This window comes from Chlorocebus sabaeus, chromosome 12 (genome assembly GCF_047675955.1).
Source record: "Chlorocebus sabaeus isolate Y175 chromosome 12, mChlSab1.0.hap1, whole genome shotgun sequence".
In the NCBI taxonomy this organism is placed as follows: Eukaryota; Metazoa; Chordata; class Mammalia; order Primates; family Cercopithecidae; genus Chlorocebus; species Chlorocebus sabaeus.
Genome location: NC_132915.1, coordinates 98,267,398 through 98,282,165, shown reverse-complemented (window position 1 = coordinate 98,282,165; position 14,768 = coordinate 98,267,398). Strand labels below are relative to the sequence as shown.

The 14,768-nt window shown below is 40.2% G+C and overlaps 2 protein-coding genes across 4 annotated transcripts in view; both read left to right on the top strand.

Annotated features, from left to right (window-relative positions):
• Positions 1-3,359, top strand: part of ZBTB26 (zinc finger and BTB domain containing 26) — a 12,741-nt gene extending 9,382 nt beyond the window's left edge. For both annotated transcript variants that reach the window (XM_008006343.3, XM_008006342.3), the window contains exon 2: positions 1,914-3,359. In XM_008006343.3, the coding sequence (XP_008004534.1) occupies positions 1,924-3,249 (1,326 nt within the window). In that variant the 5' untranslated portion in view covers positions 1,914-1,923 and the 3' untranslated portion in view covers positions 3,250-3,359. The remainder of the gene's footprint in view (positions 1-1,913) is intronic.
• ZBTB6 (zinc finger and BTB domain containing 6) overlaps positions 1-14,768 on the top strand; it is a 24,124-nt gene extending 9,356 nt beyond the window's left edge. Inside the window, exons 1-3 of one of the 2 annotated variants that reach the window (XM_037994097.2) lie at positions 8,844-8,936; positions 10,101-10,923; positions 14,015-14,768. In XM_037994097.2, coding sequence (XP_037850025.1) covers positions 10,110-10,923; positions 14,015-14,547 — 1,347 coding nt within the window. In that variant the 5' untranslated portion in view covers positions 8,844-8,936; positions 10,101-10,109 and the 3' untranslated portion in view covers positions 14,548-14,768. Of the gene's footprint in view, positions 1-8,843; positions 8,937-10,100; positions 10,924-14,014 lie in introns of those variants that run through there. The other variant, XM_073021904.1, reaches the window with a different exon arrangement.

Here is a 14,768-nt window from a genome sequence, read left to right as displayed (position 1 = left end):
ATAGCTGGGATTACAGGCATGTGCCACTTCGCCCAGCTAATTTTGTATTTTTAGTAGAGACGGGGTTTCTCCAGGTTGGTCAGGCTGGTCTCGAACTCCCAACCTCAGGTGATCCACCTGCCTTGGCCTCCAGAAGTGCTGGGATTACAGGCGCGAGCCACCATGCCTGGCCTAGAAAGTAGTGTTTTAAACTAAGGAAACAAGTATCATTAGGTCTGCAGCCAAGAGAGTGCTGTTATGTATCAGGCACTAAGGAATAAGAATAAAACCTAGACTCTGCCATCAGGAGCCGATATTCATTGTTACAGAAGTTAAGATTATAAAGATTGAACTTTGGGGTCCAGATGTGGCCAGGAGAAGCTGGTTGTCTCATCTGACTCTGAACGAAGGGGGTTGATTAATACGTAAAATTCAGTGAATTTCTTGATGCACTGAGATTATAGAGCTATATCTCAAAGACAGACCTAACATATCTACCAATCTCATAGAAGACTGGTGTGTGTGTGTGTGTGTGTGTGTACATATATATATATATATAAAGAGAATGTCACTTCATTATGTCATTAGTTTACAGTGACTGGTGGACTGGAATTAGCGTGTTGGCATGGCAAATTTATCTTTTCCCTTGAGAGAGACAAATGGGAAGCCAGGTTATGAGAAAATCATTTATGAGAGTATGGAATCAGAATATGGAGACTTTCTCCAAAGGAATTGCTATATAAAGGAATCAGTATGCAGACAGTTTGGGGAAAGATACCTTCTCCATTGTTGAATGGGTTTTTCCAGTGTTTACCTTAATTATGATTGGGTTTGGTTAATCAGTTTGTATTCAAGAGGTTAGTCTTCATCCAGGAGATAATGGGAAGTCACTGAAGGAGTTTAGGCAGGGGTGGGGTATAATCAGATCTCTGTTTTTGAAAGATGTGGTGGTGTGAAAACTGTATTAGAGGGAACATAAGAAGGAAGCCAAGGCAACATTTATGAATCAGTTCTAGTAGTCCACATAATGAGTAATGATTGATACATAGGGATAAAGTTTAAAGAACAGAATCTAATAGGGATTGATTTGATCTATGTTACTGCTACTCAGATTCCCACCATATAGCTCATCTGGTTTTTCTGCATCAAGTGTTTTATTTTCTATATCAAGAAATGTTCCTTAAAACAGACTTTAGATTTTTCCAGAATGGACAGGATAAAGAACTTTGTCTTTGCCTAAACATTGTCCCATTAGGTCTGTGACTTTCATTTTATTGCAGAAATACTTGTATGGATAAGTTCCTATCAATTTAAACAGAAAAAGGTTTGACCAGGAATTAGGCAAGCAGTGTCAGTGCAGTTGTTTAAAATACAGAGCAAAGAAAAAGAGCAAAGGAACCCGTGTTTGCTGTGGGTTCCCTCTTCTTCAGAGACCAGATTTTACTGAATGATTCCAGAGAGGTGAAAATCTCCATATTAGAGTTCTGAAGTGAGAAGGCAATTTCTCTTGTCTTAGAAGCAGCAGGTTCAGTTTTATACAAAATAAGATAATTATTTCATCTTTACTTGTGTGGGTTGTGTTTTAGTTTACTTTAGAAACCTGATAGAATTCTCATTTGAGAAGTTAAAAGATACTTTTGGACTAGCCCAAGCACTATTCTTGTATTAAGTATCTTTAAAAGTTGAATGAATGCCAAGTTATTTACACAAATACAAGTCCACTCTTTAGGTGCAATTGGCACTTGATGTTGGTAAGGAGTAATTTTTAACAGCCTTTGAAACCTGTTATAGTGGCTTCTCCTTTCAAGGAAGATTTCATTTGGATACATACAAAACAGATATGACAACACAGATTTGTTTTTGGAAGGTAGATCCAGCTTTCTTAATTGTTTGAATTTCCTTAAATTCAACCTTTTTACATTTCTGTTCTTTAGGTCTGCCAAAATGTCTGAAAGATCAGATCTCCTTCACTTCAAGTTTGAAAATTATGGAGATTCAATGTTACAAAAAATGAACAAATTAAGAGAAGAGAATAAATTTTGTGATGTTACAGTTCTCATAGATGATATTGAGGTACAGGGACATAAAATTGTGTTTGCTGCAGGTTCCCCCTTCTTAAGAGACCAATTTTTACTGAATGATTCCAGAGAGGTGAAAATCTCCATATTACAGAGTTCCGAAGTGGGGAGACAATTGCTCTTATCCTGTTATAGTGGTGTGCTGGAATTCCCTGAGATGGAACTGGTAAATTACTTGACTGCTGCAAGTTTTCTTCAGATGAGCCACATTGTAGAACGATGCACACAGGCCCTGTGGAAGTTTATAAAGCCAAAACAACCAATGGATAGTAAAGAGGGATGTGAACCACAGAGTGCTTCTCCCCAGTCAAAAGAACAGCAGGGAGATGCCAGAGGCTCCCCAAAGCAGGACTCACCTTGTATTCATCCATCTGAAGACAGTATGGATATGGAGGACAGTGATATTCAGATTGTTAAGGTAGAATCTATTGGGGATGTATCAGAGGTTAGAAGTAAAAAAGATCAGAACCAGTTTATTTCTTCTGAACCCACTGCTTTACATTCATCAGAGCCCCAGCACTCCCTGATAAATTCAACTGTGGAAAACAGAGTAAGTGAAATAGAACAAAACCATCTCCACAATTATGCCCTTTCTTATACAGGCAGTGATAACATCATCATGGCCTCAAAAGATGTCTTTGGCCCTAATATTCGAGGTGTAGACAAAGGCCTACAGTGGCATCACCAATGCCCAAAGTGTACCAGGGTGTTTCGTCACCTGGAGAACTACGCCAACCATTTAAAAATGCACAAACTCTTTATGTGTCTACTCTGCGGCAAGACTTTTACTCAGAAAGGCAACCTTCATCGACACATGCGTGTGCATGCCGGAATTAAACCTTTCCAGTGTAAAATCTGTGGGAAAACCTTTTCTCAGAAGTGTTCCTTACAGGATCATCTTAACCTTCACAGTGGAGATAAGCCCCATAAGTGTAACTATTGTGACATGGTTTTTGCACATAAACCAGTTTTGAGGAAACACCTTAAACAGCTGCATGGCAAAAACAGCTTTGATAATGCCAATGAGAGAAATGTACAAGACCTCACAGTGGATTTTGATTCTTTTGCATGTACAACAGTCACAGACTCTAAAGGGTGTCAGCCACAACCCGATGCAACACAGGTCCTGGATGCAGGTAAACTGGCCCAAGCTGTCCTGAACTTAAGAAATGATAGTACTTGTGTGAATTGAGTAGGGGCTTCATGCTCACAACTCGAACTGACTGAGAATGTGGCAATAGTCTCGGTCTTTTTAGGAGTGATTTTGCTACTTTGACTTCTCCAAAGCCTCTGTGTAGGTGGTAGGGAGTGAGTCAAAGCACTAATAGACCAGGCAACGTACCACTTGGAGTGGATTTGCCTTACTTTTGCCCTCTCCCATTTTCTGTTTTGAGTTATTTATCTTGTAAAGTCTGTTTTCCTCTCCCAAGGAATAATTCCTTTTGTCTACCTAACATTGACTTATGTCTTAGACTGACACTGTTTTAGGCTTTTCACTAGGCACATTCCGAAGGTACCAACAAGTTAATAACATCACCTACTCTCCACTAATAGATGCTATGCTAAGAGAAGTGAATAATCTTTCTTTGGTAGAAAATAGGCTGACATATAAGGCGATATTGCTATTGACCTGAAAATGTGGTAGAACTTCTGGTTGCCTATTGATTATTCCTCCATGTCTGATAAATGAATCTGCTGCCTACCATTTGTACTTGTCTTGGAGCTGGCTATAAAGAAGTATGCTGGTTTGTTATGTACTCTTTTTAACAGTATCATAGCCCAATTTCATCTCATTGAATTGTTCAAATATACTAGAGTACCGTCTCTTGAGGAACACCTGCAGGCAGATAGTTAGGGATGACCATGAGGAGCATAATCAACAGGGATAGAAGTACACTTATACAACAGCACTTACATGGGGGGTTTCTCTCTGGTAGCATGTCCCATAAGTGGCCATATGCTTTTTTATATATATATATGTTTTGTTGGTTTTTTTTTGAGACACAGTCTCGCTCTGTCGCCCAGGCTGGAATGCAGTGGTGTGGTCTCGGCTCACTGCAAGCTCCACCTCCCAGGTTCATGCCATTCTCCTGCCTCAGTCTCCTGAGTAGCTGGGACTACAGGCGCATGCTGCCACGCCTGGCTAATTTTTTGTATTTTTAGTAGAGTCGGGGTTTCACCGTGTTAGCCAGGATGGTCTCGATCTCCTGACCTCGTGATATGCCCGCCTCAGCCTCCCAAAATGCTGGGATTACAGGCGTGAGCCTCCGTGCCCAGCCCATCTGCTTATAATTAATGTGTAATTTGTTGATGCTTTTGAGATCAGGACTGCTCCAGGCACACTAAAAATGTGCTAAAGTATAATGGGCTCTCCAAAAAGAGTCTATTTGGGAATCTCTGAATTTTGTTTCAGAGTTGAGCCATCAGAAAGGTGAATTAATTTGGCCATCAGAGTTTTGTCCTGTGCACCATAAAAGTCTCTGAATTTTCATTTCCTCGTGTACCTTAATTTCTAAAATGGATGATAAAAGTTAGGTTGGACACAGAAAGGGCAATCAAATTTCTATATACAGATATTCCTCTTAAAGGTACACTGTCCCACCTTGCTGCCTTTGATTGATTGCGAATACAAAGTTAATTTTCAAAAAGGAAAAACAAAACAACTCTTTTTCCTAAAACACATGTTGTACTTCAGACCTAAAATTTTGAGTCTTATTTGTTTCTCACCCATGAGTTAGATTTAGGTAATAGTGTTAGTAGAGTCCTTAGAGAATCTTAAAAGGTCATTTACTCCACCTCTTTCGTTTTAAGTTGGGGTATCCAAAGCCTGAAGAGGTGGCCTGGCCAATATTGGCCAAGGTATAACTAAATGTGAGCTAGCATCTTCTTCCTCCTTCTCACTATCCCTTGGCTTTAAAAGATTTAGTACATGAAGAATAATGCATTAGCAAAAAGCTCCTAGTTTGTGTTTCCCCTTTCTGTCTCCCTGTTGGCTGAGACAACCTGAATTTTGCCAACAAAATATTACAGAGGGATTTATATTAATTATTTTTTAGTTAGATGAGTATTATATTCTTCCCATCCAAGTGAGTGATTTGCTAGGTGTTGTTTAGGGAGGGAAAAAGCAAGAATAATGTGAGAAGATCTAAATGCGAAATTGATTTTGTGTGGAAAACTGTTTATTAGTTTCCATCAGGATTTTCTGTTTTTGTTTTTGAGCTATGAGAGTGCATGCAGATTTGAAAAATTAGGTTTGTATAGTCAGAGGGGATCTTAAACTGTTATATTTGATACGTTTACATGTATCATTGTTATCACATGTAAATTATCATCATGTGTGTCAGATGTGAAGTATGATTTTTGTCTTTTGTTCAGATATTTAAAATGATAATACAGTTGAGTGATAAAGCTAATAGGTACCTTATGCCTAACATCACTCATTATATGGTCTAATGATGCTTCCTAGCATTGTGATTTTTACATGATCCAGCCAAAGAGTACCAATTCTATGCAATAGTGAGACTCTACCCTGTCAACCAAACAGCATTTTTTGGTATTTTCTGTCAACATCATTTCTTCACAGGAAAATTTCAAGTTGGAGTGCTTCCTTTGCTGACATTCATGTCCTGTTTTTGTTACTGGTTTGAAGACTAAAAGGCACGGGTTCAAATAAGATTGGTCTCTTTGGTTGGAGACTATTTCTGGGTTCATTCAGTTGTTCAAGGAACGTTAGTTAAGCACCTACTGTTGCCAGACACTATGCTAGATACTGAGGATAATGAAGGTAAGATTGATATAGTCCCTGCCCTCATGGAGCTTATAGTCTCATGTGGTCTTAGTGAAACAAAGTCTCAATTTGCTTTTATACTAGAAATAATAAAGAAAGCTGCCTTGCTGTATTCCATCAGTTAAAATCAGCAACTTTGTGCTTTTGTATCAGTAAAACATTTAGTTCTCACCTTTTGAAAATGCAAACCACTGAAGTGATTTACAGTCTCCTCCATTTTTGGCTGGAGAGGTGTTCTGTTTCTGTGAGACATTTTTCTAATTTTTGTGGAACTTGACTTTCCTCCTTCTTTGCTTATACATGTTTGTTAGATTATATTGCAAAGAAGTCAAGTTACTGATATCCAGTACATTTTATAGAGGAAGATGACTTTCAAAACTAGTCATACTTCTGTAGAGGAGGAAGATTTTTAAAACCTTTATCATTCAGCATTTGTATTTTATGGATCCCCAGGAGAACTAAAAAGGAGATGACTCTCTACCATAGTTTGGTTTTAAAAAAAATTACTGTGTCAGTTATTTATTTATTATTTAATACTAAAGATAAACTCCAAACTGAAGTGGCTCTGAGGTAAATCAGATTTGGTTTTAATTTGTTTAAGTTTCTTTATTAGCAGATCTATAAATGGAAGGTGACCATTGTCACTGCTTCTAAAATACTGTCCTAAACAACCCAGAAGATTTTATTTCAGCTCATGAATAGCTGTTCTAAATCTGTTGTATGTTAGACATACTATGAACTACCTCTTCACTTATTATGGGGAAGTTTCCTTAATAAAAGTGTGATGATTAAAGCTTTGGTGTCAGTGGTTTATTTTCTCACTCTCCCCTCCTTCTATTCTTTTTTAATTGCTTTACTTTGAATATAGGAATGTCTTCTTTATGTATAGTCTTAAAAATACATATTAAGCATGCTGAGATTGCCTTCAGAAGAAAATAGGAATTAATCAGAAAGTTGTTACTGGATTCAGTTACTTCCACGAGAATCTGTTGCTGGAAGAGCAGAGCAACTGCCTTTCTGAATTGGTTCAGAGGCGCCCGGGCGCGGTGGCTCATGCCTATAACCCCAGCACTTTGGGAGGCTGAGATGGGCGGATCACGAGGTCAGGAGATCCAGACCATCCTGGCTAACATGGTGAAACCCTGTCTCTACTAAAAGTACAAAAAATTAGCCAGGCGTGGTGGCTGGTGCCTGTAGTTTCAGCTACTCGGGAGGCTGAGGCAGGAGAATGGCGTGAACCTGAGAGGCGGATCTTGCAGTAAGCCGAGATTGCCCCACTGCACTCCAGCCTGGGCGACAGAGCTAGAGACTGTCCAAAAAAAAAAGAATTGGTTCAGAGGCTGGGTGCCCACGCCTGTAATCCCAGCACTTTGGAAGGCCAAGGCGGGTGGATCACCTGAGGTCAGGAGTTCAAGACCAGCCTGGCCAACATGGTGAAACCTCGTCTCTACTAAAATACAAAAATTAACTGGGCGTGGTGGCAGGCCCCTGTAATCCCAGCTACTCGGGAGGCTGAGGAAGGATGATTGCTTGAACCCGGGAGGCAGAGGTTGCAGTACACTGAGATCGTGCCACTGCACTCCAGCCTGGGTGACAGAGTGAGACTCCGTCTCAAAAAAAAAAAAAAAAAGAATTGGTTCAGACATATCTTCATTCAGCACAAATACTTGATGCCTACCAAGTGCTAGACTTCGAGAATACAAAGATCAGTAAGCCACTGTCCTGAATACCTCTGCCTAGATGAGGCACAAATTAATACAGGAGTGTTAAGTGCAATAATGAAGGCAGGCAAAGGGATTACAGGTTCCCAACTGGGAACCAATTATCTTAGGGCAGTTCAGGATGGCTTCAGGGATGATGAGATTTATAAACGGGTTCTTTAAAGATACGATGGGGAAGGCCGGGCGCGGTAGCTCACCCCTGTAATCTTAGCACTTTTGGGAGGCCGAGGCAGGCGGATCACGGGGTCAGGAGATCGAGACCATCCTGGCTAACACGGTGAAACCCCGTCTCTATTAAAAATATAAAAAATTACCCGGGCATGGAGGCAGGTGCCTGTAGTTTCAGCTACTCGGGAGGCTGAGGCAGGAGAATGGCGTGAACCGGGAGGTGGAGCTTGCAGTGAGCCGAGATCGCGCCACTGCACTCCAGCCTGGGCGACAGAGCGAGACTCCCTCTCAAAAAAAAAAAAAAAGATACGTGGGGAAAAGGCTAGAGCACGTCAGAGGAAACAGCTGGGCCAAAAGTTTTGGGAGGGAGGAACGGATTTAAGTGTGAAGCTAGATCCAGAAGTTGGGGCCAGCTCCTGATGGGGCATTACCTAGGCAATCTTGAATACAGACCCTTACGGATAGTTTCTGCTCTGCCACCTTTCAAGTTGTAGGTGGCCCCGATAAGGAGAGAAATCGTCCCAGAATAATCCATAAAAGGTCTGGTTACTCTGAAGGTCTCGTTACTCTGACAGACCTGCCGTAACCGAACCTCAAACCCTGTCTCCAATTCGGATGTTCAGAAGGACTCACAAAAGGAAACGGCTCGGGCTGGGCGCGGTGGCTGAAGCCTGTAATCACAGCACTTAGGGAGGCCGAGGGGGGCGGATCACCTGAGGTCAGGAGTGCCAGACCAGCCTAGCCAACATGGTGAAACCGCGTCTCTACTAAAAATACAAAAATGAGCCGGACGTGGTGGCGGGCGCCTAATACCAGCTACTTGGGAGGCTGCGGTGCGAAAGTCGCTTGAACCCGGGAGGCGAAGATTGCAGTGAGCCGAAATTGCGCCATTGCACTCGAGCCTGGGCAACAAGAGCAAAACTCCGTCTTAAAAAAAAAGCGGGGGGGGGGGGCGGGGAACGGCTCGAGTGCCGAAACTGGAACATGAGAGATGGGGCTTGCCGGCATTCAGGTGTCTTTCTGTCATTCCAAGAGGGGGGAAGTGAGGAAGGGAGACCGTCTCAGAATGTCCTTCCGGGGCGCCCAGAGGGCCCCAGTGAAGAATAAAGCTGGTTGGCACCGGATGTGTTTTCTGCCTAAGTCCATCTTCCGGCCTGGGCAGACGCTGCCGCGGAATCCTCGACTCTATAGTTTTTTGAGTCGGTGAGTGAGTGCCAGGGAGTTTCCTCAGGTGGGGGGTGCCTGAGGAAGAGGAGGAGGAGGAGGAGGACAGCTGGGCTCGGCCCCGGAGTGGCTAATCTGGTGCTGCAACCAGTTGGTCGGCAGGGCCTTGGCCCTTCGCAGGGTTGCCTCGAGAATACCTGTGTGCTGAACCTGGGATCCGGTTTCAGTTCAGCAGATGTTCCCTGAGCTCCTCCTGCTCTGTGTGGACCCCTGTGCTCGGTGCAGGAACACAGATGAATCAGGAACCATTTCGCGGTGCTCAGAGAGCGACTAGACTCTCTGGTGGAAACGGGAGGTGGAGTCATATTAGTTTTACTTGATTTGGGCTTAAAGGAGCCTAATCACTAGCTGGAAAAAGGAACTGGAAACGCGAATTTAAGAAATGTGTATTCCTGTCTTTTTGTTTCGGCAATGATGGAAAAATTTAGTATGAACGAGGTTCGAGTATGAAAAAGAGAATAGAAGGTGATAAAGCCATAAAGATGGGTTATGGCCAAATCGTGATGGGTCTCGTATTCTTCCCTAAGAAATTTGGTCTGTCCCGGAGGTAGAGGAGAGTGATGGAAGATTTAAAAGGGAAATTAAAAAACAACCAACCAACCAAACAAACAAAAACCTTAAGGGATGTTAATCCTGGTAGCACTCAGGAGGGTAATCTGGCATATAAAGGAGACCTGTTGGAAGATATTGCAGTTGTCCAGGTGAACCGGAAGGGAGACCTGTTGTAGTGGTGGGGAGTAGGAAGTTTAGAGATTACGTTAAGGTTTGTAATTGGGGATATTATGTTAAATCAACTTTGTGGTGGTCATGCTCATTATTGGATACTCAAAATTGACAGATTGTTCTTGACCACAACGCAAACAACATTTAGCAAAAGATACAAGCTAGAAACTGTTCACTACAATTCAGTGTAATAAATGTTGTAACAAAGTTATGAAAAATGTGCTATGAGATCATAGAGAAGTGCATTATAAAGTTCTCAGTTTTGAGATGGTGGCATAAGGGTTCATAGCATCTAGATTAGACTTTGAGTCTTCTTTTTCCTAATTCAGGTTTGGGGTTTTTTGTTTGTTTTCACTATTACAGCATGAGAAAGCATTCCCTATCTTTATTACATCAATGTTTGTGTTTCATTTTGCTTAGATTGTGATCATGGCTGCTGAGTCTGATGTTCTGCATTTCCAGTTTGAACAGCAAGGAGATGTGGTCTTGCAGAAAATGAATCTTTTGAGACAGCAGAATTTATTTTGTGATGTATCAATTTACATTAATGACACAGAGTTCCAGGGGCACAAGGTGATTTTGGCTGCTTGCTCCACTTTTATGAGAGATCAGTTTTTACTCACACAGTCAAAACATGTCAGAATCACCATCTTGCAGAGTGCAGAAGTTGGCAGAAAATTGTTACTGTCTTGCTATACTGGAGCACTTGAAGTTAAAAGGAAAGAGCTTTTGAAATACTTGACTGCTGCCAGTTACCTTCAAATGGTTCACATTGTGGAAAAGTGCACAGAAGCTTTGTCAAAGTATCTGGAAATTGATCTTTCTATGAAAAACAACAACCAACACACTGACCTGTGTCAGTCTTCTGATCCTGATGTTAAGAATGAAGATGAAAATTCTGATAAAGACTGTGAGATAATTGAAATTTCAGAAGATAGTCCTGTGAACATAGATTTCCATGTTAAAGAAGAGGAAAGCAATGCTTTGCAGTCTACAGTAGAGAGTCTGACATCAGAAAGAAAGGAAATGAAGTCACCAGAGCTGTCTGCGGTAGACATAGGTTTTAAAGACAATGAAATTTGTATCCTTCACGTAGAATCCATCAGTACAGCTGGTGTTGAAAATGGGCAGTTTTCACAGCCTTGTACCTCTTCAAAAGCAAGCATGTATTTCTCTGAAACACAGCATTCATTGATCAATTCTACAGTTGAGAGCAGAGTGGCTGAAGTTCCTGGGAATCAAGGTCAGGGCTTATTTTGTGAGAATACTGAAGGAAGTTATGGTACAGTGAGTGAGATTCAGAATCTGGAGGAAGGTTATTCACTGAGGCACCAGTGCCCCAGGTGTCCTCGAGGCTTTCTTCATGTTGAAAACTATCTGCGCCACCTTAAAATGCATAAACTATTCTTATGCTTACAGTGCGGGAAAACATTTACACAGAAGAAAAATCTCAACCGACACATTCGAGGACACATGGGCATACGGCCCTTTCAGTGTTCTGTGTGCTTGAAGACATTTACTGCTAAAAGCACACTTCAGGACCACTTGAACATACACAGTGGGGATCGGCCATACAAATGCCACTGTTGTGATATGGATTTTAAGCACAAGTCTGCTCTCAAAAAGCACTTAACCTCTGTCCATGGCAGAAGCAGTGGTGAAAAACTATCTAGGCCTGATCTCAAAAGGCAAAGTCTACTATAATTATAATCACAGACTTGTTATATAAAGTTTGTATTATTCTATTAGGCAAGTCTTTCTATAGAGATGCAGCATTTGTAATATTTCATCCCCGCTAATCTTTGTTTCTTATATTTGGTTGGCTTACACATAATCATTCTTTCTGAACTTCTAACAGTTCCAAAGTTATGGGAGGCACAGTAAAGCTGATGGGATTCTGTCTCATCTCATACATTACATATAAGTCTCAGTAGTATCCCTAGAGAAATAGAGTTCCTTTCTTACACATTCTTGATTCTAGTGACAAAGGATCCAGCAGTATTTGCAGATTCTGATTTGGAGTCTCTAGGTAACTGACTTAAGTATAAAATCCAATCATATAAAAACTAATGAATTAGGATAACAAAAAAAGAAAATAAAGGTAAAAACACTATTATGTGTTTCTAGTCACTTTAGAACAGATGGCACTAAGAAAATTTTTTTTAGCTTTTTACCAGCTGTTCTTGGATTCCAAACTAAACACCAAGATACTTTTCATTTTAAAATGTATAAAGTAACAATTCAGATTCACTTGGGAATAGCAGATTATTTTTTATAAAGGGTTAATATTCCTTAAAATACTTTTATTTCCAGGTCTTGTTAGTATACATATTTAAGAAATGGTTAATTGGGCCCAAGTTTCTTGATTTTATTTAATACAATTGGATCAATAATTTTGTGGCCAGTAAAATTATACCATTGGCATGAAGCTGTGAAAAATGAGAAATTCTACCTTTACCAAAGATATCTGTTCTACTGTTTTAAAACTTCTTCTCTATTTTATTTTTTATTTAACATGAAGTAAAACTGAAATTTCTTCCTGGTTTATAGTTCTGCAAATTTTAACACAAAGATTTGTGCACCACTACAGCAATCGGTACAGAACAGTTCCTTCACTCAACAGCTCTCTCATGCTGTCCTTTTGTAGTCAGCTCTTCTAGCTCTAATCCTGGCAACAGTTCTCCGTCACTACTATTTTGCCTTTTCTGGACTGTCATATAAACAGATTCTTACTGTATGTTCCTTCTTGACATGCTTTTTCACCCAGCATAATGACTTTGAGGTTCATCCATATCATTTTAAGTTTTGAATTGGCAATATATATTCTAGCTGTTATTCGATGAGCAATTTAAAAAGGGGTAGCTTTAGTGTTGTATTTTTTCATTTACATTAATGGAATTTCCATTCACTATGGGTTGATAAGAATCTTAACCATCCCTAGAGTTTTATATTTCCAAAATTACGCCAAAAGGAAAACCATGACTGTATGATTATTTTAGTGACAGTCATATTTGAGATGGTGTTCCAAGCCATAGTTCTCTAATATACCCATCTACATATCATAAAAAACTTTAAAAAATTATTTTAACAAAGATTAAAATATACTGCAGGGCCAATAATATTCTTCAAAACACAAGAACTGCTTTTGGTAAAGAAGCCTGACTAGATGCATCTTACTTTCAAGCTGTTCTAGTCCTCCTCTAGTTAACTTAGCTTTATGTAGAATTTCTACTGTATTTAATTTCTATTGAAGCCCTTCTATATTTTAAAATGTAATATACTTTGTACCATTTATAAAAATTGTGTGATGAATCACATGTTCATTGTTGTAAGTGTTAACCTTCTTTTGATACTTTTGTGGGAAAGACATTCTCCACTGAATTTTAACTTTCCTAGAGACTTTTAAGAATGCAGGTCTCGTTTGACGAGAAAACCGACTTCATAACCCAACGTTACTAGTTTGTGACATTGTGCTGAACTTCTCCTTGAACTTTTTAACTATATATGTAAAATTACTTTGATCTTGATCATTTGAAAGATCATTTCCAGGTCTAAAATTCCATGATTTTATATTTAATTCTCCCTCAGAACAGAAGGGGAAAGCAAGAGAGGACGGTTTTGTGTCTTTATGAACTTTGTTACTTAAGTACTCCATTGGAGACATAATTTTTCTAAATAGTGGATCTTTTTCCACTGGAAAGGATGATGGCTCATTGCTTACTTTTCATTCATAGCTCATTGCTTCCATTTGACCTAACGCTGGCCATTTGTTGGTGTGAAAATATTTTCTTTTCAGAAATAGTTTACTAGTGATTGAAATACTTTTCTTATTTTTGCTTCCTATGATAAAATGGCATGGGGGGAAGGGGGAAGGATGGAGATGGGAGGAGAGGGTAAAAGAATAGTAATCTGATTTTTTAGGAATTAGTATCTACTATCTTGGATATCTGAAAACAAAAAATTGGTTGAAACTATGTTTAAGTTTTATGTGTGCCTTGTAGATTGTTGTAAAATTTTTTGTGAGCACTTTGAGATTTTTGCTGGCCGGGGGTGTTTTGTGAAAGTGATGGTTATTATTTATATTATTTATTCCTGTTCAGTAGCACAGAATGATCTCCAAACATTCCTAGGAGAGTGTCTGTTTGCATGATAGGTCTAAAAATTTTCAGGAAAATGGAATCTTTTTTTAAAGTGAAGGTATGACAAAGTATAGAATTTATTCATTTAACATATTCACAGTTTGTATTTCTGATATGACAGAAAAATGCAAAGTGTTTGAGTTCAACCTCTTTATTTACTCCATTTACGTATAAAAGATCTTGCCCGCTTTGCAGACGCTGCCGCCGAGGAAAGTCTTGTGCTACTAGCCATGGTCAACCCTACCGTGTTCTTCAACATTGCCGTCGACGGCGAGCCCTTGGGCCGCGTCTCCTTCGAGCTGTTTGCAGACAAGGTTCCAAAGACAGCAGAAAATTTTCGTGCTCTGAGCACTGGAGAGAAAGGATTTGGTTATAAGGGTTCCTGCTTTCACAGAATTATTCCAGGGTTTATGTGTCAGGGTGGTGACTTCACACGCCATAATGGCACTGGTGGCAAGTCCATCTATGGGGAGAAATTTGAAGATGAGAACTTCATCCTAAAGCATACAGGTCCTGGCATCTTGTCCATGGCAAATGCTGGACCCAACACAAATGGTTCCCAGTTTTTCATCTGCACTGCCAAGACTGAGTGGTTGGATGGCAAGCATGTGGTCTTTGGCAAAGTGAAAGAAGGCATGAATATTGTGGAGGCCATGGAGCGCTTTGGGTCCAGGAATGGCAAGACCAGCAAGAAGATCACCATTGCTGACTGTGGACAACTCGAATAAGTTTGACTTATGTTTTATCTTAACCACCAGACCATTCCTTCTGTAGCTCAGGAGAGCACCCCTCCACCCCATTTGCTCGCAGTATCCTAGAATCTTTGTGCTCTCGCTGCAGTTCCCTTTGGGTTCCATGTTTTCCTTGTTCTCTTCCATGCCTAGCTGGATTGCAGAGTTAAGTTTATGATTATGAAATAAAAACTAAGTAACAAAAAAAAAAAAAAAAA